This window comes from Eulemur rufifrons, chromosome 25 (genome assembly GCF_041146395.1).
Source record: "Eulemur rufifrons isolate Redbay chromosome 25, OSU_ERuf_1, whole genome shotgun sequence".
In the NCBI taxonomy this organism is placed as follows: domain Eukaryota; kingdom Metazoa; phylum Chordata; class Mammalia; order Primates; family Lemuridae; genus Eulemur; species Eulemur rufifrons.
In genome coordinates, this window is record NC_091007.1 from 1,491,908 (window position 1) to 1,519,068 (window position 27,161).

At 37.3% G+C, this 27,161-nt stretch overlaps 1 protein-coding gene and 1 non-coding gene across 2 annotated transcripts in view; one reads left to right on the forward strand and one right to left on the reverse strand.

Annotated features, from left to right (window-relative positions):
- Positions 1-9,177: 9,177 nt before the first annotated feature.
- TASOR2 (transcription activation suppressor family member 2) overlaps positions 9,178-27,161 on the forward strand; it is a 55,023-nt gene continuing 37,039 nt past the window's right edge. Inside the window, exons 1-6 of the mRNA XM_069458620.1 lie at positions 9,178-9,182; positions 15,925-16,058; positions 19,936-20,081; positions 20,489-20,584; positions 21,906-21,978; positions 25,597-25,688. Coding sequence (XP_069314721.1) covers positions 9,178-9,182; positions 15,925-16,058; positions 19,936-20,081; positions 20,489-20,584; positions 21,906-21,978; positions 25,597-25,688 — 546 coding nt within the window. The remainder of the gene's footprint in view (positions 9,183-15,924; positions 16,059-19,935; positions 20,082-20,488; positions 20,585-21,905; positions 21,979-25,596; positions 25,689-27,161) is intronic.
- LOC138375441 (U7 small nuclear RNA) lies at positions 20,294-20,355 on the reverse strand. The gene has a single exon (XR_011231511.1). It is a non-coding gene; the product is annotated as a U7 small nuclear RNA (small nuclear RNA).

Below are 27,161 nucleotides of genomic sequence, written 5' to 3' on the forward strand. Positions count from 1 at the left end.
AGTTCTGTTTAAAAAGAGATGTCATGACCATCTCCCGTAATCCAAACATAATTGCTTTCATGAGCTGAAGTCTGCAAAGTCCTTAAAAACTTGCCTGAAACAGTTTAAGTGTAGTATAATAAGCTACTTAGTATAAATAAATAGATATGGCATGTATTTATCAAGTGAGTGTTTCATTCCTCTATTGGTAGGCATTCAAGTTATTTTCAAGATTTCCGTACAACTAACAGTGCTGCAATGATTATCTGTCTCTTTTGCTGTTATAAACAGTGCCTCAGGTGCTCATGAGAATATTTCTGTAGAATTGAGTCCTTTATGAGAATGCTAGACAATAATAGTGCTAAATTGCCCTCAAATGATTATACCCTTTTATGTTCACTCTCTCAAAAGATGTGTTTTTATCTCCCATTCTGGCCAGCACTGCATAGTAACAGTATTTTAAAAATATTTTATCTAATTAAAAATAACATCTTTTAATTTTTATCTTCCTAGATGAATAAAAAAGTTAAACATTTTTGACTGAGTCATATCCTTTGCTGATGTTTTTATTGGATCCAAGCTCTCTTTGACCCATTTAGTTATTACCACTATAGTGGTTGTTGTTGTTGCTGCTGTTGTTGTTTTGTGACAGAGTGTCACTGTGTTGCCTGGGGTAGAGTGCCATGGCATCAGCGTAGCTCACAGCAACCTCAAACTCCTGGGCTTAAGCCATCCTCTTGCCTCAGCCTCCTGAGTTGCTGGGACTACAGGCATGAGCCACCATGCCTGGCTAATTTTTTCTATATATATATTTTTAGCTGTCCATATGATTTCTTCCTATTTTTAGTAGAGACAGGGTCTCACTCCTGCTCAGGCTGGTCTCGAACTCCTGAGCTCAAACGATCTGCTGGTCTCAGTCTCCCAGACTGCGCCCGGCCCATGGTGTTTTAATTATTATAGTTTTATAATATATTTTGGTACTTTCTTTTGAAAAAAGCTTTGACTTCTGCATTTTTCTTCTAGATGAAACTTACAACCATCTTTTCACGTTTTTTGTTTTTGGGGGGTTTTTTGGAGACAAGAGTTTCTGTCTGTTGCCTCCAGCTAGGGTGCAGTGGTGCCATCATGGCGCACTGCAACCTCAATTCCTGGGCTCAAGTGATCCTCCTGCCTTAGCTTTGTGAGTAGCTGGGGCTACCAGCATGCACCACCACTCTCGGCCAATTTTTCTATTTTTAATTGGAACTGATCTTGCTCTTGCTTAGGCTGGTCTTGAACTCCTGAGCTCAAGGGATCCTCCTGCCTCGACCTCCCAGAGTGCTGGGATCATAGGCATGAGCCTCTGCACCTGGCCTGTCTTTTCAAGTTTTATAGAATATCTTGTTGGGACAGTGTGTGTGATGGCAAGGAAATATTTATAGATTAATTTGAGAAAAGATATTCTTTTGAGTTTTTTTTTTTTTTAGGAGAATAAGGTATGTCTCCCTGTTTCTTCTTTTAAAATTTCTATTGTGAAATATGCCATTAATATGTGTGTATGTTTCGTTTTTTTACAAAAAACTTGTCTGTGTACCCAGCTCAGTAGAACATCTTAAGTACCTTAGAAACTTTTGTGTGTGTCTACCTCAGAAGGAAAGCATTCCCTGCCCCCATCACCATGGTCATTATGAACTTTGTGTTAATTATTCCCTTGCCTTTCTTTCCAGTTTTATCACCTGTGTGTCCTTAACCAACATATTGTTTACTTTTACCTGTTTTTGAATTTTGTATTTAAATGGAATCATACTGTATATTCTGCGAATTACTTTTGTTAAACATTATGTTTCGGAGATTCATCCATGTTGAAGAATGTGCCTATAGTTTAGCAATTCAGAAACTTCAGTCTCAGGACTCCTTTATATTTTTAAAAACTATTGAGGAACCCAAAGATCTTTTGTTTAGTGGATTATATCTATTGATAATTACCATGTCAGATACTAAAACTGAATGATTTTAAATATATGTACATTTATTGTTACCTTTAAAAATAACAACCCCATTATATCTTAACATTTTATAAAAAGAAAACATTGACAAGGGTAGCATTGTTTTACATTTTTGCAAGTACTCTGAATGTCTGCTTTAATGTCTAGAGTCTCATGTCTGCTTTTGCATTCAATCTGTTGCAGTATATTGTTATGGTTGAAGCATGTGAAGAAAATCAGGCCTCATTCAGCTGAGTAGTTGCAAAAGGGAAGAATATTTTAATAATTTTTTCAGATAATTATGTTCGTTGATACTCATCAAAACCTAACAGTTTCTTAAAGGTTAGCTGCAATGTAGAATTTGAAACCTCATCAATGAATTCCTCATACTCTGTGATGTTATATAATATCAAAAAATCACATGCATTAGCATTATCACCACTTGTGGGAACCACTGCTGTAGCTCATTCATTTTCATTGAAATACAGTAATCTGTAAAAATACATAACCATGTTATTCTTTGTGAACATATTATTTCCAACATTGGATTATTAATAATTAGTGCTGCCATAAACGTTCTTATTCATGTCTCCAAGTGCACTGACTTTTCCAAAATGGTGGTTCTGATTCATCCTCCAGCAATAGTGAATGAAACCACCCTTTGCTCCCTGTTCTCCAAATATGGCATTGTCCAACATTTTAATTTTTGTCAGTGTGGTGGAAGTTAAATGATGTAGTTTTGTGGTTTTAAACTGCATTTCTCTGCTTACTTAAACATATTGAGAATCTTTGCATAGTTTTTGGCCAGTTGAATGTTTTTTCTAAGTTTAGTCATGTTTTTCTCACTTTTTCTATTGAGTGTTTTCTTAGTAGTTTGTAGAAGTTTTTTAAAATGCAGTTTTATGTGCAAGTTGATCTTTTCCTGTTGCTAAAAAGTGATTAGAATCATTTATTTAAACAATTAAAAAATATATAAAGGCATACATTGAAAAAAATCTTTGTTCCCTGTACCTATCCAACTCATTCTCCACCTCCCTAACTCTTAGTATCCTGTTCTTCCTTCAGTGCTTTTTGAGTGTATGAGTATGTATTTTTATATTCCTTCTTCTCACCCTAATTTTTACTACATTATGTTTTTTCCCCCACATGACAACATATCCTGGAAATCTTCACAAATCGGTGTATGAGAAACTTTGCTCTCCCGAAGCATAGGAAAACATAATTTTCCATTGTATGGCTGTAATCAGTTTATTTAACTAGTCTGTAATACATGGATTATTTGGTTGTTTGTAGTCTTTTGCTATTACAAACAATGGTACATGGAATAACTTTATATAGTTGTCATTTTGTATGTAAGCAGGTATATGATTCTATATGATTAATTTCCAGAACTGTGATTACTGTCATTTGAAAGATAAATGCTTTTGAAATTTTTCTAATTATTGCTAAACTGCCTTCTGTTAGGATTTTGTGCTTACCTGCTGTGTACTGGGGTGATTGTTTTCCCAAAGGCCTCCCCAACTGAATGTATTGCTAGACTTGTGGATTTTTGATAATCTGGTAAGTGAAAGGGGCTATCTCGGTTTAGTTTAAATTTGCATTTTATTATGACCGAGTTTGAATATCTTTTCATGTTAAAGATCCTTTTTTCCTTTTTCTTTGTACCAGCTATTCATATCTCCTTTGTCCATTTTTCTATTTTTTATTGGGTTGTGATACTATGAAATATATATTTAAATGGTCTTCAGCCCTGCTTCCTGGTGTACAACTCCTAAAGTACTTGGATTTTACAACTCCTAAAATCTCTGAAGTGATGGGGCCTTTTGTATGCTAATGAGTTGATTGATGGCCTGCAGACCCTTTGGTAGCTTCAGGATTGGGGCTGGCCACTGGGAAGACCAAGCCTTGATTAGAGGGGGTAGGACTTTGAACCCCACCCCACAACCTTTGCGGGGAGGGAAGAGGGGCTGAATGAAGGTTGAGCTGATCACCAGTGGCCAATGATTTAATCAGTCATGTCTGCATATCCCAGAGCTTCCAGATCACTGAACTTGTGGAGGTTCCTGGAGGGCATAGACGTTCTGCAACACTTCCCACATGCCTTGCCCTATACATCTCTTCACCTGTACCCTTTGTGATATCCTTTATAATAAACCAGTAAATGTACTTAAGTGTTTCCCTGAGTTCTATGAGCAGTTTAGCAAATTAATTAGACCTTAAGGAAGGAGGTGGGTCAGAGGTAAAACCAACTGGGGCTTGTGATTGGTATAGCAACTGAGCTCAGTCTTGTGGGACTGACCCCTCAATTTGTATGATCGGACACTCTCTCCAGGTAGATGGTGTCAGAACTGAATTAAATTAGGGGACATCCATCTGGTGTCTGGCAAATTGATTGATTTTTGGTGGGGAGAAATCCCAACACATTGCTTGATTGTTGTTGTGAAAGAATGGAAAAAACTTTTTTCTTCTCAAATGAGATGTTGGGCTGTAGGATGTCTTTACATACTCTGGATACTAATCTTAATAATTAAATGGGTTGTAAGTACCTTTTCTGTGTGGTTTTTGATAAGCAGAAACTCTTAATAGTTGAATTTTTCAGTGTTTTCTTTGTAAAGCTATTCCATAGTTTCAGAGTAATTTTAGAGATTTTCATTTCATGTTTATATACTTGGAATTGTTTGTGTGCATTGTGGGGTATAGGTATAATTTAATTTTATTCTCATGTAGATAGCCAGTTGTAGAATTTGCCATTGAATTCGCCTGGGCCTGAAGTTTTGTTGGTGGCAGATGTTTGGCCAGTGATCTAATTTCTTTAGTTGTTATAGGACTACTGAGATTTTTTTAAGAAAAATTATGTCAGGTTTGCTAAATTAGATTTTTCTAGGTCTCTGTCCATTTGTCTAAATTTTAATATTGGCAGCATTGTCATAAGTACCTTCCTACTATCTAGTATATATTTCTTTTCATATTTTTTTGGTTTTTCATTTATTAAACTATTTTGAGATAACTGTAGATTTATGTTTTAGATTTTTTTAATGCAGTTTTAAAATATTTTTAGGTAGAACATATAGCCCATTTACATTTAATGCAGTTTCTCTTGTGTTTTCTATTTTTCCTGCCCTGTATTTCTTTTTTCTCCTTTGTTGTTATTTTTTTATATTGATTTAATATCTTTTATCGTTCCATTTTTCCCATCTAGTATTTGGGAGTTAAATATGACCTTTCAAAATCTAAAGTTAACCAATATCTTTACCTTCCTCCTGGAAAATATGAGAACCATAGAACTTTAACTTCATTCAGCCCCTCATGATTTATATATTATTGTTATGTATTTGAATTCTTTATTAAATAAATTCCTGCCTGTTAGAAGAGGGCTTGTTTAGAATTATTGTTGTGTTTTACAGTTGGTGCTTGTTTATATTTCCCACATTTTTTACTGGTTTCTCCGTTGTTCGTAGCTTCTTTTATCCTTCTGGGACTATTTTCCTTTTGCTTAAAGTACCTTCTTTGGAATGGCTTTTACGTGAAGGTCTGTTGATAAACGAACATTCAGTTTTTGTTTACCTGGAAATATCTTTACTTCACTGTCATTCTTGAAAGATGTTTTTGCTGAATATGGAAGTTTAGGTTGGCAGTTGTTTCCTTGTAGCGCACTGAAGATCTTATTCCTTTGTTATTTGCCTTGAGTTATTGCTGTTGAGAAGTCACCTGCCAGTCTACCAATTACTTTTTCTCTGCTTCTGATTTTGTTTTTTGTCTTTAGCTTTTTGCTGTTTCACTGTAATATATTTATCTTGCTTGGGATTGTTTGGCTTCTTAAATCTGTAAATTGGGGATGTTTTTAAATGTTAATTGGCTATTCATAATTTCTGAAATGTGAATTTCCATTTTACATTCTATTTATCTATATGTATAAATAAATATTTTATTACCTACGTAGTAAATAGTCTCTTCTGGTCTTTTGCTTTTCTTTTCATATTGTTTCCTATAATTTCTCCAACAGAATACATTGCCAAACTTGTGGATTTTTGATAATTTGCTAAAAGTAAGACAATAAATCTCTGGAATTGATCTTTTGGAAGAGGAGTAGACTTATGACTACTTTTAGTTTTTTTAGTTATTGGTTTATTTAAATGTTTCTTCCATTTAGACTGGTATTGGTAAATTATATTTTTATAGGTTTCAAATTTATTTGTATAAATTGTATATGGTCATTTATAATTTTAGAAATATTTTTCTCTATTTGTGGTTATATTCCCTTTGTTCCCAATATTTGATATTTTCTTTTTTCTTGTTTGTAGTTGATAAAAGATTACCTGTTTTATTAGTCTTTTCGAAGAACCAACTTTTGTTTTTATTGATTAACTCAGTTGGCTTTTTAAATTGGCTTTTTAAAATTACTGCTTTCGCCATCAGAAATGTGTCTGGGGTGTATTTTCTGTTTTCCCTTAATAAGCTTTTAATAACATTTAATTGGAGAACTAAATCCCTAGCTAATATTTTGTATAAGAATTCACTAGCCTCCTTGGCTTGGTGAAATAGACACTGTTTAGAACCTTTGATGTACACCTGCCCCCTCATTAGGAGAAAGAATATTCAAAATCCCAGCTCCTGAGGCCTAGCTTGTCCAGTTGAGGCACCTGCTTCACCCGTGTGAATATCCCTTATTTATCTGTGCCCAGGGCATTTTTGGGTGGGATATATCTAGAGGAAGTGGCAATAAAAAATTATCTTTGTTCTGGCATGGATCAGATGTCACTTTCTCTTTTGTCATATGTAATAATTAAAAGAATCCAAAGGTGAGTCTTAATATTGTTCCTGAAAGAAATTTATTCTCAAGATTTTCTTAGCCGGGCGCGGTGGCTCACGCCTGTAATCCTAGCACTCTGGGAGGCTGAGGTGGGCGGATCGTTTGAGCTCAGGAGTTAGAGACCAGCCTGAGCAAGATCGAGACCCCCATCTCTACTAAAAAAATAGAAAGAAATTATATGGACAGCTAAAAATATATATAAAAAAAAAAATTAGCCGGGCATGGTGGTGCATGCCTGTAGTCCCAGCTACTCGGGAGGCTGAGACAGGAGGATCCCTTGAGCTCAGGAGTTTGAGGTTGCTGTGAGCTAGGCTGATGCCACGGCACTCACTCTAGCCTGGGCAACAGAGTGAGACTCTGTCTCAAAAAAAAAAAAAAAAAAAAAAAATTTCTTACAAGAGGTACAAAATTACTTAATATCCTTGTAATATAATAATGAGTTTGATGCATCCATTTTATCATAGGCCAATAGTTTAATGCTAAAGCACAAATTCGTATACCCAGTTTGATGAGGCGCCAAAACAATGGTCATTGATAGCTGTCTTAAAAAGTCACTGTATAGGTGAGGCATTGTGGCTCACACCTGTAATCCCAGCACTTTAAGAGGCTAAGGCAGGAGGATCATTTGAGGCCAGGAGTTCAGGACCAGCCTGGGCAACATAGCAAGACCCCATCTGTACAAAAAATTTTAAAAATCAGCGATGCATGGTGGTGTGCACCTGTAGTCCCAGCTACTTGGGAAGCTGAAATAGGAGGATCACTTGAGCCAAGGAGTTTGAGGCTGTAGTGAGCTATGATTGTGTCATTGCACTCCAGCTTGGACAGAGTGAGAAAAGTCACCGGCCGGGTACGGTGGCTCAGGCCTGTAATCCTAGCACTCTGGGAGGCTGAGGTGGGTGGATCATTTGAGCTCAGGAGTTAGAGACCAGCCTGAGCAGGAGCTCTACTGAAAATAGAAATTATATGGACAACTAAAAATATATACAGAAAAAATTAGCCAGGCATGGTGGCGTATGCCTGTGAGTCCCAGCTACTCGGGAGGCTGAGGCAGGAGGATGGCTTGAGCCCAGGAGTTTGAGGTTGCTGCAAGCTAGGCTAACGCCACGGCACTCTAGCCTGGGCAACAGAGTGAGACTCTGTCTCAAAAAAAAATAAAAAAGTCACCATATAAACTTTGAAATGATTCTAATGAAAGTTGTATGATCTTGAATATCAAAAGTAAGCAAGCCACAGTTAAACAAAAAGTCATAGTACCTAGGTATGATTCATTTTACTCAATGAGTGTAATCTACAAAAAATCTTTTTTAAAAAGGCAATTTCTTTCTCACTAAATATGCTAAATACCCAAAGTGAATTTTCTATTTTAAATAACACAGGAGTTAATCTACATACTGAATTTAAACAATTTGTTTTATGAGTTTAAATTATCATATATAAGTTCTATATAACACAATAACAATAATGATTCATAAGATCTACTTAGGTTTTCCTTTAGGAAATGTGGATATCTAAGACATAATGAGTTAGGAGTAAAGATATCCTTAGGTCAGGCCAAATACCTCCCCTGTTCGATTTTATGTTTGATAAATTTTGTTAGGGCCGCAGTGCACGGCTCAGTGTGTGTTTGAGGGAGGGGTGGGCAGGCGGATCCTATCTTAGGTACTAGTATCAGCATCTACTGCGGATGTGTGAGGATTCAAAACCATTTCCAGTAGTCCTTTCATTTTTGCAAATTAAAAAATAAAGCCCCATGAAACCGTAGCCAGCGAGGCTGCATAGACAACGGCGGGACAATAAATGAGCTGTGATAACTTGGGGTCGCTGTAGTCAAAGGAACATGGATTTCGGATTAGACGCGATTTGCTGTCTGCCATCATTACTGGGTGCCTGTGGGCGGGACACTTAGCGAGACTGGAGCTTGGAGTGATCCTTGTAAAATAACACTAAAACCATCCTGCTAGAGGGGTTACTGTGCGACATCCGAGAACCCGAGGCCCAAGGGCACTCTGCTGTCCCACCCTGCTTTCTGACGACTAGGCCCGCCTGGGTCAGCGGGGTCGACAGGTGTGGGGGTCCCCCGGTCTTACCAGCTCTTTTGGGTCTGCGGAGGGTGCGGGTCCCGGTCCTGCTTGCTCTGCAGGGTCCCCTGGCCCTACCAGCTGTGTTGGATCTGTGGAGGGTGGGACGCGGGGGGTCCCGACCACGCTGGCCCTGCAGGGTCAAGGGCACTGAGGCTGAGGCAGGCGGTGCCCTCCGCACTCAGCTCGCGGAGCCGCCGCCACCCTCGTTGGCTTTCAACAGGCGCCGCCCGCCCCGCGCCCCTGCGCCGGGTCGCCCTGCCCCTGGCACTGTGGTCGCCGTGTGTGGGAGGGGGCCACAGGGGCTGCTGGCAGGGCAGAGGCACAGCCCCCTCTCCCACACGCTATGAGGTGAGGCGGGAAGGCGCCCCGGTGTCCTCCCTGCTGCTGTGAGACTCCCCGAGACCCCCGTGCTTGGGCCGAACTCGCCTCCTACAGCGCTGGGTGCGAAAGAGAAGGATTTTGCGTAGCGTTTTACCATCGGGTGGGAGTGTGGGGCGTGAAGCTTTGGCGGGGCCGAGTCGGGGCCGCCCAGCCCGGCCCGCCCCCGCCGGCCACCGAGAGCCGGTGATGACTGACGTTTGGTTGGCGCTCGAAGGTTGACTGTCGCGTTTGTATGGTGCTCGAAGGTTTACTTCACCCCTGTTCCTCTTCGGACTGTGAGTGTGGTGGTGGAACCCTTGCAGAGCTGCTTCCAGGTGGCGCCACTTCGCACAGCTGGTGTGTGTTCTGTGTAGACTGCCGTAGTTAAGCTCGCCTTTTGAAATGGAGACCAGGGATTCCAAATGAATTTTTAAATTTATGTGAAAATTGCACATTTCTCTATCTGTAGTATTTTCTATTTTTTAATAAGCTCGCTTTGTTTTATGGGTCCATTATTTTGACTCATGGAAATACTATTTTTTATTTATTTTCTCTACTTTTTCTTCACTCAAATAACTATAACTGGCTACTACATAGGGCTGTGGGAGATTTTTTTTTCCAATATGAAAATATCTCTATTTCTCACCAGATTATATTTATGCTTACGTAAAGTTTCAGATAATATAGTAAGCTGTAAAAAAAAAAAAAAAAAAAAAGCAAAAATTACCTGTACTTGGCCCACCCAAAGATAAACTTGGTAGAGTATTACCTCCTGGGGTGTTAGGAGCTCTGCTGACACTGGGGGGCTTTGGGGACCAAGACAAACAGTATCAGTGTCTCTCTCTCTATAAACCTTACATTCTAGTGGGGAGGACAGACCTCCCACCCAAAGAAAAGTAAATTGGTAAAATAATTACATGCTGCAATGAGTGCTTTAAAGAAAACACTTTCGGTGGGGTGATCAGAGAAGGTTTATTTGAGGGGACAACTTCTGGGTTTCACTGAAGGAAGACAGGGAGCTCAACCTTGGGCAGAATGGGAAAAACAATATTGCAGCATGCACGAAGGCCTTAAAAGAGGAAAGAACTGTAAATGGAAAGATCAGTGTAGCTGGCTTCCACGGTAAGTCTGGCAGGGAAGGTGGGACAAGGTGAATTATAGGAAACCAGAAAGGCATAGAATGTATTTGTCCTTGGCAGGGAATGGTGTGTTGTGTCCTGAGGGCAATGAGAGGCTGTGAAATGGTTTTAAGTAGAAAGGGAAAGTGATCTGGAAAACTAATTAATTCTTTAAGTAAATACGTATTGAAACCCTGTGACGTACCAGGTGCTGTTCTGAGCCTTGGCAATACAGTGTTGAAAAGGGCAGGGCCAAAGTGGTGGTGGGGATAACCAGATAAACAAGAAAAATAACAGAGATTGATAAATGTTAGGAGGAAGATGACCATTGTTTAAATTGTGGTATATGGTCTGTAAGACTTCTTTTTTATAGTCTACTTTTCTTTCCCCTAAACAGTTTATGGTAGGACATTTTTCATTGTTAATAAAATGAACAGTTTTCTTTCATTTGAGGGCATCTTAATTAATTTTTGGACTAAGTGGTGAAAATAGCATGCATAAATGAAAAAATACTGTGCAGCAATAAAAATTTACATATTACAAGGCATCTGCTGGAAAAGAGTAATTAGTAACTTCCTTTTGATAGTCTGACTTGCGGCTATCTTCCTTATTAATTCCAGACCCCAACAGCCTCTTTGTGATTTTTTTACTTTGACCTATTAATGTGATTACTTAAATTTATAGATTTACTATTTATTGAATCATTTTCTTGCATTTGTAGAATGAACCCTAAATGATCTCTTATTATAATATTTTAATGTCCTGATGGATTTTCTTTGCCAGTACATATATTTAGGATTCTAGTATCAATATTCATAAGAGATAGGTCTATAGTTTTATTTTTTATGTGTTTTCTTTGTCCAGTTTTGGTATTAGCATTTGATTGCTTTGTAAAAACAACTGAGAAGCTCTATTCTTTTTTCTGAGTTTTGGGACAGATTAAATAGCCAGGTATTATTTATTCTTTAATTCAGTTACCACATACCTATTTCCAAAACACCCACTATGTACCAGGTATTGGGCTGGATGCTGGGTAATCAGTGGTACACAAAACTGACGTGGTTCTTACCATCATAGGGCTTGGTTTATTAAGGGAAAAGACATCAATGAAATAATTATACATATGCAATTGTAAAGCATGCTAAGCACTCCTAATGAAGAGGAAAGGGTGCATTGAGAGAGTGTGATTGAAACTCTAGATTGTACTTCTTAAAAAAAAAGGAAGTGGTTTTTTAGTAGATATGTGCTAACAATTCTCTTTTACCAAATATGTATTGATTTGGTGTGTAATTAGGGCTGCGATATATAAGTAAATAAAATGAGGTCTTCATAGTATAAATTAACATATAAAATAATGGTAGCTATCATAGTAGATGGTAAGACTTAAGTGCACACTTTTAGTTTAACATGTTCAGTTGTACACACTCTTTGGAAATCCCTCCAAGATTATATTAAAGGAATAAAGATATAAACCCACAAAAATCAAGAGGAGAGCAGAAGACAGAGGAAATCAATATTGGGGAAACTAGAAAGGAGGTGGACAAGTAATAAATGACGCAATGGATTAGAGAATGCCAAAAACTGAAGAGAGATGAGCCAACAGGAAAGAAGCAGATTCTCTCCACAGAATCTGGAAAAGGCTTAGGAATTGGAGGTACCAAGTACAGTACTTCTCAAGGCAAGAATATAGGACAGGGCGGGAATTGGGATTGGTTGGTGATCTTTATGATTTTGACACCCTGGATGCCCTTCTCCACTCCTGTACAACCAGGCAACTATGCCCTGCTCTACCCTGACAGAAGACCGAAGGTTTACACTCAGGAGACATTAAGTAGGCAGGCTCCAGATAGCTGAGGTCCAGGTGAAGCATCTAAATGAAAATGAGGATTAAGTGAAAGTCAACCTGCAGCACAGTGAAGCCCAGAGATATTTTTTTCTGTTTGGCTCCCAGAAGTAATAGTCAAGCTTATGTGCCCCTTAACAAGATATTAAGGGGTTCTTTTCTGGGAAACAGACTAGCCCATGGCAAAATATTTAACAGATGAGGGCTTCATTTGGCCTCTCACTTGGTTAAACAGCTGGATCCCCATCAGATCCGCTCGAGAGTGAGAGCTGCTGGTCAGGAAGCTGTTTGTGTCCCACGACTTCCATCAACTTTAAGTGCCTCACACTTGGGCATCAGTGTACAGCCATGGGGTGAAAGTCTCTGACAAATAAGAAACCAAATAGGAAATAAAGAAGGAGGAAGTAAAAGCAGCTTGGTAGAAATAGATTTACTGCAGGGAACAGAAACTTCAACAAATAGTATCTTTAGAGAGAAGAAAAGATGTTACATCCATGAAAGTGGAAGAGGTTCTATTTTAAAAGGAGAGAGAGAGAGAAATTATTCAGAGAAATCTCCCCAAAAAATAGAATAGTAACAAGAATTTGAAAAGATAAGAAAATTAGAGGATCAGCCAAAGAAGTCCTTCATCTGATACAATGGGAGGAAACTAATCATCTGTATCTCAGAATTGAAAGATGGGAGTTTCTACATTGAAAGGGTCTATTTAGTGCCCTGATCAATAAACCAGGAAAAACAAAACAAAAACAAAGGCCGGGCTCGGTGGCCTGTAATCGTAGCACTCTGGGAGGCCGAGGTGGGTGGATCACTCGAGGTCAGCAGTTTGAGACCAGCCTGAGCAAGAGCGAGAACCCCCGTCTCTACTAAAAATAGAAAGAAATTATCTGGCCAACTAAAATATATATATAGAAAAAATTAGCCCGGGCATTGTGGCACATGCCTGTAGTCCCAGCTACTCGGGAGGCTAAGGCAGTAGGCTCGCTTAAGCCCAGGAAGTTTGAGGTTGCTGTGAGCTGGGCTGACGCCACGGCACTCACTCTAGCCAGGGCACTCACTCTAGCCAGGGCAACAAAGTGACACTCTGTCTCAAAAAAAAAAAAAACCAAAAAAGTCCCACCATACTGAATGTATATTCCAAAAGGAACAAGACCAGATGAGTTTTTAATCTTTCTACTTGTGAAAAGCATGGGATGGGGGCAAGGGGATAGCTTTCAAATTATATTTTTAACCAATTCAGAGAAAAGAGAACCTTTGTCAACTTCAAATTATATGTAAGTGCTATTAGGAAGCCCTGATGGGAAGTTCCAACGGTGCTGTGAGAAAGAGAAAGTTGTGCAGAGGAAACATGTCTCAGACAGCAGCAGCAGCTACAATCCCAGAATCAGAGAGCCCTATCCTATGACAGAAGTGCAGTAGTATACCAGGTCAAGACTGAACAGTCACACAGCGTCCATTAAGGAAGGTGCCTTGTGGGCCCCAGTGATCTTAGATCATGCTAGCAAAATACTTCTAGGAGTGAGTGTATAACTTTGGAGAGCAAGGGTTGTCTCTCTTAGTAACAGTCATCTCTAAGAGGAAAGCAGAGCTGGCAGTAAAGGCCCTCCTGAGCCAGATGACGTTTGGAAGTTCAAAGAGGATCAACACGGCACCATATTATAAAACAACAATGCTCAGATGCAGGAAGAAAAGAGGAAACCCTAAAGAAACCTGACAACTGCGCTGTCCCCTTCGTTACACCCTGAGTTTTCTGGTAACAGTTGTCCAGGATAGTTCATCTCATTCATATAAGAAAAAGAGCACGTACGGTAGCCACACAGTGACGCTCTGGTGCATTATATTTTTTCTTATTGGTTTTTGTTCTTTTAATATATTATTTTTTATTATTGAGATATACCATAAAATTCACCATTTAAAAGTATAATTCTGGATTGGTGTGGTGGCTCATGCCTGTAATCTCAGCACTTTGGGAGGCCAAGGCAGGAGGATCACTTGAGGCCAGAAGTTCAAGACCAGCCTGAGCAATACAGTGAAACCCTGTCTCTACAAAAAAAAAACCAAAAAAAAAACCAAACAACTTAGGCATGGTGGTCTGCACCTGTTGTCCCAGCTACCTGGGAGCCTAAGGCAGGAGGATCACTTGAGCCAGGGAGTTTGAGGTTGCAGTGAGCTATGATGATCCCACTACATGCTAGCCTCGGTTTAAAAAAAAAAAAAAAAATACAATTCCTTGGTTTTTAGCATATTCACAAGGTTATATAACCATCACCACTATTGATTGTAGAGCCCAGTGCTTTATTTCTCCTTTTCTCCTTGTATTCACTCCATGACCCTATGCAGTTCCTCTGGATAAGGGGACAGAGTGTATTTCCCTGTCTTTTGACTTTGGGTTTGGATGGATGGCTTGCTTTGGGCAGCAGTATAAGGTACACATGACAGCATGTCAGTTTTAAGCCTAAGCCTTAAGAGGCCTTGGCTATTTCCATTTGCTCTCTGCACCTCTGCTCTTTCCATGAGAGACACGCGTGGCCAAGGCCATCCCAGCTGAGCTAAGCCAGATTCAGCAAACACTGTAGACATGTGAGTAATAAATGATTATGACTGTAAACCACTGAATTTTCAGATGGTTTGTTACTGAGCAATAGTTAACTGAAAAATTATATAAGAAAAAAGTTAAAAGGACAGAGAAAGAATCACAGTTTTCTACAGATGATAAACAACAACAAAGATATTGACAGAATGTACATCAGGGGTGGGTGAGCTACTGCCTGTGGTCTTGCCTATTTTTGTAAATGAAGTTTTATTTATGCCTTGTCTGTGGCTGCTTTTATGCTTCACCAGCAGAGATGAGTAGTTGTGGCAGAGACCATGTGGTTCACAGTCCTAAAATATTTATACTCTTGTGGCCCTTTATGAAATCTCAAGAATTAACTAGATGGGATTATTGTCTTCCTCATTTTAAAGGGAGTATTTTAATGTCCCACTGTTATGTATGTAGGCTGTTTTCTAGGTATCTGTTTATCAGGTAACTTATTTACTGGGAATTTTCTTTTTAATCACAGGTATCTGTTGAATTTGATGAAGTACTTCTGTACTAGGTCATAGGTTTTTCTTTAATCTCTTAGTGTGGTCAATTTCATGAATAAATTATGTTAAGCTTTCCATGAATTCCTGGCAGAAACTTCACTCAATCATGTTGTTTTGTATTTTATATATATTTGCCAGTTTAGTTTTTTTAATGCTTTTATTTAAGATTTTTGCATGTATTTTCTTTCTTTTTCTTTCTTTCTTTTTTTTAGGAGACAGGATCTTGCTCTGTTGCCCAGGCCAGAGTGCAGTGGTGCTATCATAGCTCACTGTAACATTGAACACCTGGGCTCAGGTGGTTCTCCTGCCTCAGCTTCACGAATAGCTGGGACTACAGATGCGCTACCACACCCAGCTAATTTTTTTTAATTTTTATTTTTGTAGATACAAGATCTTGCTATGTTGTCCAGGCTGGTCTCAAATTCCTAGGATTATAAGAGTGAGCTACCTACCATGCCTGCCCCAAAATTTTCTGTAGATGTTAAAGACTCTTAGAGGAACAGCATTTCAGACTGTTATTCTCTATAGAGCAAATTTAGTCTTTAGCTGTCGAGACTTGTCAAAGGAGGTAAATAAACATTACAGAATCATTCCTAATACAAATTACTCAGTAAACATTTATGTAGTAGATATGCTATAAATAGAATTATTCACGTTATGATTTTTTCTTCTTTTTTCATTTTAGCATTTATGACATTAACAAAGAACAGGACTGGGCCAAGAACTCTGTGGGTATACTTGGTGAAAATGAATTAAGACCACCTTCCCAGCCACATTCTCTCTTAGAGAAGATCAAGACAGGGTTCATATCAGAGAACAGTGGGTATTGAACTAAGTGCTATAAGTTACAACTAATGAATCCAAAGTAGAATGATAAAAAATATTTTTAATTTTAATTTAGATCATGTAAAATAAAAGGACTCTTAGAAAATTATGATTTCCAGTAGCTATACTTTTTTATAATTGTTAGTCCAAAATTAATACATGATTAAGTTTTCAGATTGGATCATAAAAGGTATATTCCTCATTTGGATTCATTTTTTTATTTGTTTCTGAATTGAAGTATTTTAAATGGTAGACAAAATAAATGATTGTGTAAGAAAAACCTAAATTGTAGTAATATATGTAAGGTAAAAAAAACTTAAGTTCCCCTTTTATCCATCCCCCAATCTCAGTAACCATTGGTTTAGTCATTATTAACAATTCAGTTTCCTATCTTTCTAGATCTTTTTCTGTACACTTTCAGATAATTTTATTTATGCATTTTATTTACCAAATGGCATTATATAGCATATGTTGTTTACTCAGTAGTATATAATATATATCTTTATATGTCAGTATATACAAATTTACCTTGTTTTTATTTAATAGTTGGAAAGGTATTCCCTGTTGGTGGCAATTTAGGTTATTGCCGGTGTTTTCGCTATTATAGATGCTGATGTACTGCACACCTGTGTGTGTGTCCTGTGTACTTATCCTAGTATTTCTCAGGAATAGATTCCTAGAAATGGGATGGTTATTGGGTATGTACATTTAAGGGTTTATTTAGGTCCTGCCAAATTGTGCTCTAAAAAGTTGTATTTATCTTAAACCAGCTATCCTTCAAAATCTTAAAAGTAAAAGTAATGCCTTTAGGATTAAGTAATGGACTGTTCCTTCAGCAACTGTCAAATAGCTTACTAGACTACATAAAATATATAGGTATTGTCGGTATTGACAGCTGCAGGTTGCAGTTCTTCTGTAGGGAGATATGGTCATGAAAGTCGTGGGGAGGTGTACAAGTGGCTAGTTTTTGTTAGAATTATTGTGACACCTAAGATGTTGACATTAAGTTTATCTCATCTGCTTTCAGACTAGATGTTTATAGAACAGAAAACAGGTACCTGTGACATAGCATCGGAAGTTGGTTTGTAACTTTCTCATTCCTATTATTAGAAGTTGAAAAGAGAAAAGAGTGTCTAAAACCAGTCTCACTCAGTATCTCTGTGACAGATTTTGAGAAAGGGAGGAGGTTATTACAGGCACTTTGTCCAGAATCCAACCTCTGTGAAGCTTGACTTAACCTTTAAGGCTGAACACACAGAGAAATATGTGTCAAAAGCCAGATGCTACAGAAAAACTCAAGTTTCCAGAGCCATTGTCATTCAACTTAACCTTTTCCCACATGGCTCTTTATTGGTCACTTAAGGCCTAAGCAATACTCTTAATGCTTTACAGACAGACATTTTCAAGTTACCTTGTTAGATGTTGCTTTAGGTTTCTTTGTGGAATAGCCTCCTCTTACTTGTTTCAAATACACTGATAACCTTGAATGTTTAAAGCATGAGCATTGCTCAGCAAAAATGAGGACATTCATTCACAAAGTGTTCATATTGTTTGGTGAGCTAAGTTAGACTCTTAAATGAAAGTATATTGTGTAAAGAAGAGAAAGCGTCAAGTAATTTTCTAGATAAAATTCTCATCCGTCTCCAAATTTACAAAGCAGGAAATTTGTGCTTTTTTGAGAGTGTCATTGAGGTTGTTATTGTGAAGCTGTGAAAGATTGAAGATTAGCTATGGTTTTCCAACAACTTTGCTTTTGACATACTTGTCCCTCTGCTAACCATAAAATTATTACTTTTATCAATATACTGGTATGTGGAGAATGCTGACCTAAAGGGGAAGCATTTGTAACCAAAAATAGTTCTAGAAATAGAAATATATAAGCACAGAATAATTTATTTGCTACTTGTTCCTCTTTGCTTTAAATCATTAGCTTTACTTGTAGCTTTACTAGGAACAATATTCCCCATACCCATGTTAATAAATGTTCTCTGAGCACGTGTATTTAGGAGACAGTGTGTTAAATAGTGTTTTTAATTGCACCATCTCTCACAGTTTTCAGCTTATTCTTGTGCATCATGATGCTCAAAAATGGGGCTGTCTGTAGTATTCAGTACTTCCCAAATTTAAAATCTGTGCCTACTAATGTCTTGTAGAATTTAGAGAAGTTGATAATCATAGAGTCATTTCCAGAGTTCCTTTTTTAAACTTTGATTTCTTCCACTTTAAACAATGTTTCTCAAATATTGAGCCTCAAAGTATATTGAGTTAGATTTTTGAAAATTATCTTTTCAAAAATACTAAATGCAAAGTTTCCGAAATTATAGTTTCCTAAAGGATTCTTGATTTGTGTTTGGGCTAGTGGGACAGGTTACTTGTAACATGAATTTGAAGAAGCACAGGATTCCCAGTTTGTTTTGAGTAATGCAGCTAATAAGGTTATAATTTTAACTATTGTCACTGGTGTTGCGCTGTGTGACTCCATTCAGATAGCCATGTTTTACAGCACTGGTACACTGATAGTGAAGGAGAAAGCGAAACTGAGCAAAAGTGATAGTGAAACTCAGAAGAAATATGTAGATCAGGTGCACCAGCTTCAGAACAGGCTTTTTAACACCATCCTTTTTTCTTTCCTATTCTGTTTACAATATTTCATTCTGATAATAGGAAGTTTGTTGAAGGATTTTTAAAATACCTCAATAATTGAAGTATTAGGATAGTTTAGTCCAAATTAAGTTTTTTGAAATGTTTCTTTTCAGTCCTGTGATAGTCTACTTTTTGTATATGTGTTTTTCATAAGTTAATTAAAAAGCTTTTTGCTCTTTAACTTTTGAGTTTTAATGCATTGGGCAGAGTTTTGGTAAAAGTAGGAAGCCATATTAATGTACTTACTTATACCATATGACCAAAACTTCCAGTGCTATATAATTCATTCCATTCTTATTATTTATAAGTAACAGGTCTATAAACCTCCCTGCCTTGATAAAGGGAATATAAAGAATACAAATAGAAGAGAGTAAACTCTTCAAATGGTTAAATGTTAAGAGCATTCGTCAGGCTTGGTTCTTGCTGAAGTGAAGACTTGTAAAATCAAAAGACACAAAGGGTTAATCAGCAGAACTCCGGGATCCAGGCAGTGCTTCTCCTAAGCCAGCCTCTCATAGCAGGGGCATAGCAGTCTCTGGGGTAGCACGTGGGTATCACTGGAAAAAAGTGCTTTCAAAAAAATGTAATATGGGTTTATTTTTTAAAATGGAAAAAATAATTTTATAATACAACCCATAGGAAGTAAAACTCAGCAGACTCTTTGGCTGGTGAGGAAACCTCAGAGACACAGTGATTCTTGTCTTTCGAAGAAGGGGCAGCAGTAGGCCCCTTCAAAGGAACCTAGCAGGCATTTGATGAGAAGATGGGGAGGGTAAGTTTACCAGAATGTGACATGGGTCAAAAAAAAACTCCAGGGGAGAAACACTGAAGAATGAAAAAAACTAAAGGTCACTTATCGATGAGAAATTTGCTTAAAGGTCTAAGCAATTGCTGACCACCATTTGATGCTACAGTTACCTCTGCTTTTGATCAGCGATTATGGTGGATAGCTTTCAACCAAAGACATGAGGAGTCCGGCAGGGCATATTTTAGCTCCTGTATTAAAAGTAATTCACCTTCACTTGTAATTTATTTAGGTTATTTTCTTCACGTGGCAAGTCTTTTAAATTTTAAAACCGTACAGATATGGTAGCCACAACACATTACAGAATTTCTCAGTTATACAGGAAGGGAATAGGTAATGTTTTGAGTCATATTCAGCGTGTCCCTCTTAACCCCATCCTTTGATATCTTAAACAGCTGCATTATCTTTGTTTGTGTTTTACAGTTTTTGAGACAGTGTCCTTGAGTTCAGACTCTCTCTTCCAGAGGGCAGTTTCACTTCTCCACACTTCTTACTTGGACTCTGCATCTGAGCATGGTTTTCAGTACAGTCAAGTGACTTTGGTGAAAAATGACATTTTCTTAAATGAGGTGAGGTATTTGGTACACACCATGTGATGGTTTTTTTTGTTTTTTTTTTTTTTAGTTTTAAAAGAAATAGACCCATCATCTTTGGTATATAAGCCTAGCACTTTTTAGGTATCGGTTTTTAGACACAATGAAAGATCCTTGGAAATAGTCGCTTGGAAGGTAATATATTCTATTTTTTATTTTTTTTCTTTTTTAGATTTTTTTTCTTTTTGGGGGGTTTTCTGGTAAGGACCGGAAAACCTGCTAGACAAATTCTAAAAGAGCTGTAACACTAATATATTCTAGGGAATAGAAAAATAATACCTTTAATTAGTCTTATAACAGAAGGAATTCAGATGCATTTAAAAAATTAATTTGCAAGGCTAAATAGCATGTTTATAGTATTTGGTTTTTCTCTCTTTCTACAGTACAAAACTTTTTACCAACAAAAAAAAGCAAGTAACTATACTCAGGAAGAACTTCAAGAAACTTACGGGTTTCTTCTGTTTGAAACTGAAAGTCAGGTAAGGGAATTAGGTTGTAGAAAATTAATTTTGTGGTATTGTACAAAATTAATGGTATCATTAGTCTTAAACATTGGTGCTTCAGTTCTGTAAGATGTGTCAGATTACCAGTTCATCAGTGTTTGTTGTTACTTAGTTCGGTAGCAGTATAAATGACAGTGGTGAGAACCAGTCATGAAAGAGATTTGATATGTACAGCTTTATTTTTTAATGAAGACTCAGATCCAAGTAACCTTGGATATAAGTTCCAATATCTGCAACTTTTCATATTTTCTCTTTGATTTTATCTTAAATGTGTTTGTAAGTTTAGGGTGAGAGTTGGATTAATACAGGTTTCTTCAGTGTCAGTAATGCCCTTTTTAGTGGAGTGAATGGATATTTCTCCATTCTGGATCATTGCTTAACATAGATATTGTTTGCTGTTGAGGTTTTTCAAGTTTAAATTACATGGTTGGGGGATAAGATGAATACTTTAAGCATTCTCATTAGTTGGAATTATTTCATTCAATCTTTGAAGATTGAACATCCCTATTATTGCCTGTACCTAAATTGTGAGAGAAGGGAACTACTATATACAGAGTATGTCTCCAAAGATATGTGTGGCTTCCTAGATACAAGTTAAACAATACCAGAGATCCATCATCAAAACTTAAAGTAATTTGGCTCATGCCTGTAATCTTAGCACTTTGGGAGGGTGAGGCAGGACAATTGCTTGAGGCCAGGAGTTTGAGGTTGCAGTGAGCAGTGATAACATCACTCACCGCACAGTAGCCCGGGAAACAGCAAGACCTTGTCTCAAAAAAAAAAAAAAAAACTTAAAATAATCCACAGGTAATACTTTGGTTGGGTTAATGGTTTATAAAAAATAAAGGCAGATTTGCTTAAAGAATAATTAACACTGACATACAAGAATTATATAGTAACACTAGAAGAGCTTATCCCTTTTTAACTTACTCATGTAAATTCAAATAAGATATGCTATGGATTCACACCAAAAATGACATTTGAAGATAAGGCATTTTTGAATGTAGTGGTTTTAAAGCCATAATTGGAAAAGAAGTCTTCAAGAGAGGCTTTATCCGTGACCTTGTTTAATTTAGTTTTGCTGGTGACATTTTTGTTAGTAGAAGTAGTAAAATTTTATGAACATTTTACACCATTAATCAAAACATGATTGCTTTACATAAAGCTCGCTTTGTGCCATGAATATATACAGTGAACAGATTCTATAGTTATTTTAAAGCTTATAGATTTATAGCCTTATTTCATTGCCTCTTCAAAGACTGATATTGATAAGCAAAGTAATATCTTGTGTTTAAAGGCAAAATTGGTATGTCAGCGTGGACTGCGTGTTGGCAGCAGTGCTATTAGTACCCTCGGTGATCCAGCCAAAGGTAAGTCTGTAAAGAAAAAAGGCATCTCTTTTACAAGATGAAGTGAGGTTTAGTTAATTTCATTAGATGCCTATATTAAAAGCTGGTTTCATTAATGTCATACAGATCATAATCTTCAGAGTCAGACCTTTAAACATATAACTGAGCTTTGAGTCTAAAACTTAAGGTATCTTTCAGTGCCGAGAGATCAGTTTGGTCATGAGGATCTCTTCTGAAATATCATAACGGCAGTTGGAATACAGAATAGATAGAACTGACAAAACTTGGCAACTGTGGAATGTGAAGGGTAAGAGAGAGGAAAGAATCAAATACAAGGTTTTAAACTTCAACTATCGTGATAATAGAAAGAGACACAAAAGAAAAGAAGCAGAATAGGAGGGAAGCTGATGTATTAGAAAAGTAATCTAATGGTTAAGAACATGAATTAGTACTCAACTTTTTTAAGCTTCAGTTTCCTCATCTGTAACATAGATTACCTTATAGAATTGTCATAAGGATTAAATGAGACTGAGTAAAGTGCTTAGCCCGGAGGCTTGCACCTAGTAAGTTCTCAATGAGTTGATAGTACTACTTTTATGAGTTAAATTTGAGAAATAATGAGATTTTCATAAGTGTTTCTTAAAAATAGCCTATAGGTGGTAGAAATAGTTGACCTGGACATGGTGGCTCACACCTGTGTAGTTCTTGGAAGGCTGAGGCAGGAGGATCACTTGAGCCCAGGAGTTTGAGTCCATCCTGGGCAAAATAGATTCTGTCTCTAAAAATAGTTGGGAAAGGGATTAGAACTGAGTTTGAGGCTGGGATGGTAGGAGTGGGGTATAAGTTGAAACCAAGACATTGTTAGCAGGATGGTATAGAAGAGAGAAGATGGTGAAGAACAGAACTTTTTGGATCGTTAATGGTACCAGGGCATGGGGAGATGCAGGGGGTAGAATGAGAAGGTGTCAAGAGCAGACCCTTGGATGGAGAGTCAGAAAATAGTTTCCCAAAAAGAGGAGGGATGTTTAGCAGTGCCAGGTGCTATAGAATGTGGAGATCAGGACTGAGAAAGATGATAGGGCTTCATGGTTAGATTCCTGCTGCCCTTTAAAAAAACAAAAACACTGCTTTATTGAGATGTAATTCACATACCATTGAATTCATGCATTTAAAGTATACAATTCAGTGTTGTAGCATGTATCAGTGGTACTTCATTTCTTTTTATGGTTTGAATAGTGTAGCCATGTGCTGCTTAACAGTGGGGATACATTCTGAGAAATAGATTGTTAGGCGATTTGTGTGAACATAGAGTGCCCTTACACAAATTTAGATGGTATTGCTCCTAGGAACCGCACAGCATGTTATTGTACTGAATACTAGACTGTTGAAACGCAGTGGCAAACATTTGTGTATCTAAACATAGAAAATGGACAGTTAAAATATATTACAATCTTATGGGACCACCATCATATGTGTGGTCCGTTGTTGACTGAAATGTTATGTGGTGCATGATTGTGTTCTCCGTTATGGTTATCCCACCTTTTTTCTTTTTTTATCCATTCATCAAGTCTTGGACATTTGGGTTATTCTTACTTTTTGGCTATTGTGAATAATGCTGCTATGAACATACATGTACAAATTTTTGTGTGGACATGTGTTTTCTTTTCTCCTGGGTATATAACTAGGAATGAGATCACTGGGGCATGTGGTAACTCTATGTAAAACAAAAAATTTTTAAACTTAATTCAACTCACCTTCTAAAGGACATTAAAGGTGACAAATTCATGACTCCAGTAACCCTACAAAAAACCTTTTTTCTTCTCCCCTATTTCTTTCACCCCATCTTCTTTTCATTATGAAAAATTCAAACGTAGAAAAAGTGGAGAGCACAGTATAATATACCTGTCACCTAAGTTTATTTGCCTCATTTGTTTAAATTTTTTTCTGAAGAATTTGAGAGTAAATTACATATAATCACCTCAGCTTACATCTCAAAAAACAAAAAAAACATTTTCGTACATTGTTACAATCCCATGATTTTATTGTGGATGTTTGAGAGGCAGGCTTTAGCAGAGCTGTGGAGGTAGCAGCTGGATTGTTCCTGACAAATACACGTTCTTCAAACACATGTGACGCATGCTGGGGTTGATACTGAAATAGCACTGCTGCCTGTGTATATTTTATAGTTTTTGGCTTGAATAGAACTGGGTAGTTCTGTATGTAACAGTTATACTTTCTATCATTAGAGTGTTTCATGGTTTTAAAAGCTTAATGATCTTTTTAAATCTTCGTGAGAACCCTGAGGTTTATGTGTGTGACCCTGGCCCACCCTTCCCACTTCAGTGGCTTATTCCTAACTGGAACGCAGGCTTCTGACCGCAGATTCATTGCTCTTTTCCACTGCACACAATTTTCTCACCCATTGTCTTTTACATTTCAAACGGGATGCGTCCATGAAGGAAGAGCTCTGGCCTTCCCTCCTTGTTTTCACTGCTGCTTCGATGGGCAGTGAGCTGCTTAAAACCTTGGATGATCCTCTGCTGCCTCCAGAATAAAGTCTAAGCTGATTATTGAGTCGTACTAAGATCTTTGCTCTCCAGCTCCAACCTTCCTCCTCAGCCTCAGTCTCCACTGCTTTCTCCCCAGCTCCCAACCCTGTGGCCTGTGCCCTAAACACTTTATGATCTTTATGCTTCTGTACTTTTGGTCATTCTCTTCTCTACTTAGGATTTCATTCCCCTCTCTAAAGAACTTGTTCTTGCCCTGACAAATTTAATTATTTCTGTGTTCTTATAGTTTTTTTTTTTTTATTTCATCTTATTGTTATGGGGGATACAGAATTGCAGGTTACATACGTTGCCCATGTACCGCCTTTCTCCCCAAGTCAGAGCTCCAGGCGTGTCTGTTCCCCAGATAGTGCGCGTTGCACCCATCATGTAGGTATATATCCCTCCCTTCCCCACCCCCCTATAGTTTTTTATACATACCACTTTATAGCATTTAATGATACTTGTTTCCATTTCTGTGTACACTCAAATAGAACACGTTTCACAAATGTTTAAGTACCTGATACATGTTGGGCTGTGGTGTGGCTACAGTAGTAAACAGAACAAATATAAACCCTGCCTTAATGGAATTTATAATCTATCAAAATAAGCATCTTGAAGGCAGGAACTTTGTTTTCTTTACCTTTGTGTCCCTGCTGTCTAGCACAGAACCTGCCATGTAGCAGTAAACTCTCAGTACATATCATTAAATAAGAGAACTTACTGATACTTTTCGTGGAGAATAACTTGAGAATCAGATTACCATAGACATCTTGGTTGAATGATTACATGGAGGAAAAAAACAGACTAATTTAGAATTTTCTAAGAATGTGATATTTTTATCTTTTTTCAGTTATACCCAACTAGAAAAATTAGTTTTCAAATGTATATTTTAAACTTTGTTTCCATACCTTTAGAATATCACATATAGTAATTCTTTAAAAGATAAGCAGTATCAAAACATGTTTTAAGTGGACATTTATTTGTCCTTTGTATAGTCTTGTTCAGTTAAAGGTAGCCTTACATGTGAATTGTGTCAGTGTAAATAGTCTTTTTAAAACTGTAAATTAATCTATATTTTATACTTTTATAGGTGTATACATTTCCAAATACTCAGACTATCTTCATCCAAGACCATGGTATCATGGAAAATCTGGTTATGTTGTAATTTTTAATCTAATTAAGGTAAAGCTTAGATGTGCTTTTATGTAATTTTCTTTTAAAGACCGAAGGTTATCTGCCTATGATATTCTGTGTAGCTCATTAGCTACACATAGTCCTTGCCAAAGACAGCTGCTCAAATTCAGGGAAAACAAAGTTATTTTTTCTTTTTATTAAAAACAGAACTTTCTCATTTACAAGATCATCAATGAGCATTTTGTTAAATAAAAAACTTAAGAATAATAAAAGGAGTATGCGGTGGAAAGCATTCCTCTCACCTGTCAGAGCTACTTTTGGAACATGAAATAACAGAGAGTGGGTAGCTTGCTTATAAAATGATATGATTACACTTACAAAAGGTGAATTTGAAAAAATTCCCTGTCTGGTTTAAATTGTCAGCATAAGAAATCTTTATTTTCTTTCTCCGTAAAACATCCAGACCTTGTTGACAGCTTCATGTGGCACCTAGAACTGATGATCTCAAAAATTCTTAAATGTCCTAAATAGTGCTTTTTATGTGACTCGGGCAATTAGAATTTTTACGTAAATAGTAGGGAAAAACTGATTTTAGATGTCGGTGGGCTTTTTGAGGACATTTCTGTGATCTAGTTTTGTTTTGTTTAATTGTTTTTGTTTTTAGCTTTCTTGCCATCTTAAATTTTTTGGTTATAAACTCAACATTACTGACCTTTTTTTATTTTTAAGAGTCTGAACTCTTCATATTCCAAAGTTTGCTCCCCAGAACCGGAGGAAACGTAACATTGTTTTGAAACGCAGTCACTGCTTTCCCCCCTTAATCTTTCTTCTGCTCCGTGATAAGTTCTGCTGCAGGAAGTGTGCCTGTCCGTGCAGACAATAAGCATTCGGTTTTTTAGTTAGATTGTGCCTCAGCCTTGGTTTCTCACCACTGTATCCTGCCCTCTCTGGCTGGAGATTGCTATTTAGTTTTTGCCTATATCTGTTAGTCCTCTTTACCTTATTTCACAAAACTGAGCCACAGTCAGTGCCATAAGGTGTTTGATGAGAAGGTAGAGATTGTGATTGCTTACTGAGAAGTGCTAGTCGCATTATTTGGCTTCTTAGGATTGCCCATGGTGGGCCTATAAATGAAGAGGCAGGATTTTAACAACAGCAACAAAATCCTTTTTTAGAAAAGTCATTACCACCTTCTTATAAAAAATTACCTATAGTCCCAAATCCCACTTCGGTATATTTGTTAGTATATATTTTTATTTTTTCCATATATGTTGATTTCTTAAGCCATAAAAAGTTTATACTATGTACACTTACATGCTAATTCTTTACCTTAACGTTACGTTGTGAACATTGTCTTATATTATTCAAAACAGTTTTTTAAATCATTGTATAATATTTCATCATATGGTAAACTTGGCCCTCCCCCACCCTTTTTTGAGAGCTGTGTGACCCTTGATGAAGAGAAATCTACAATGGGAAACACTGGACTGCACAGTGATCAGGGCCAGCTGCCTGCTGAGC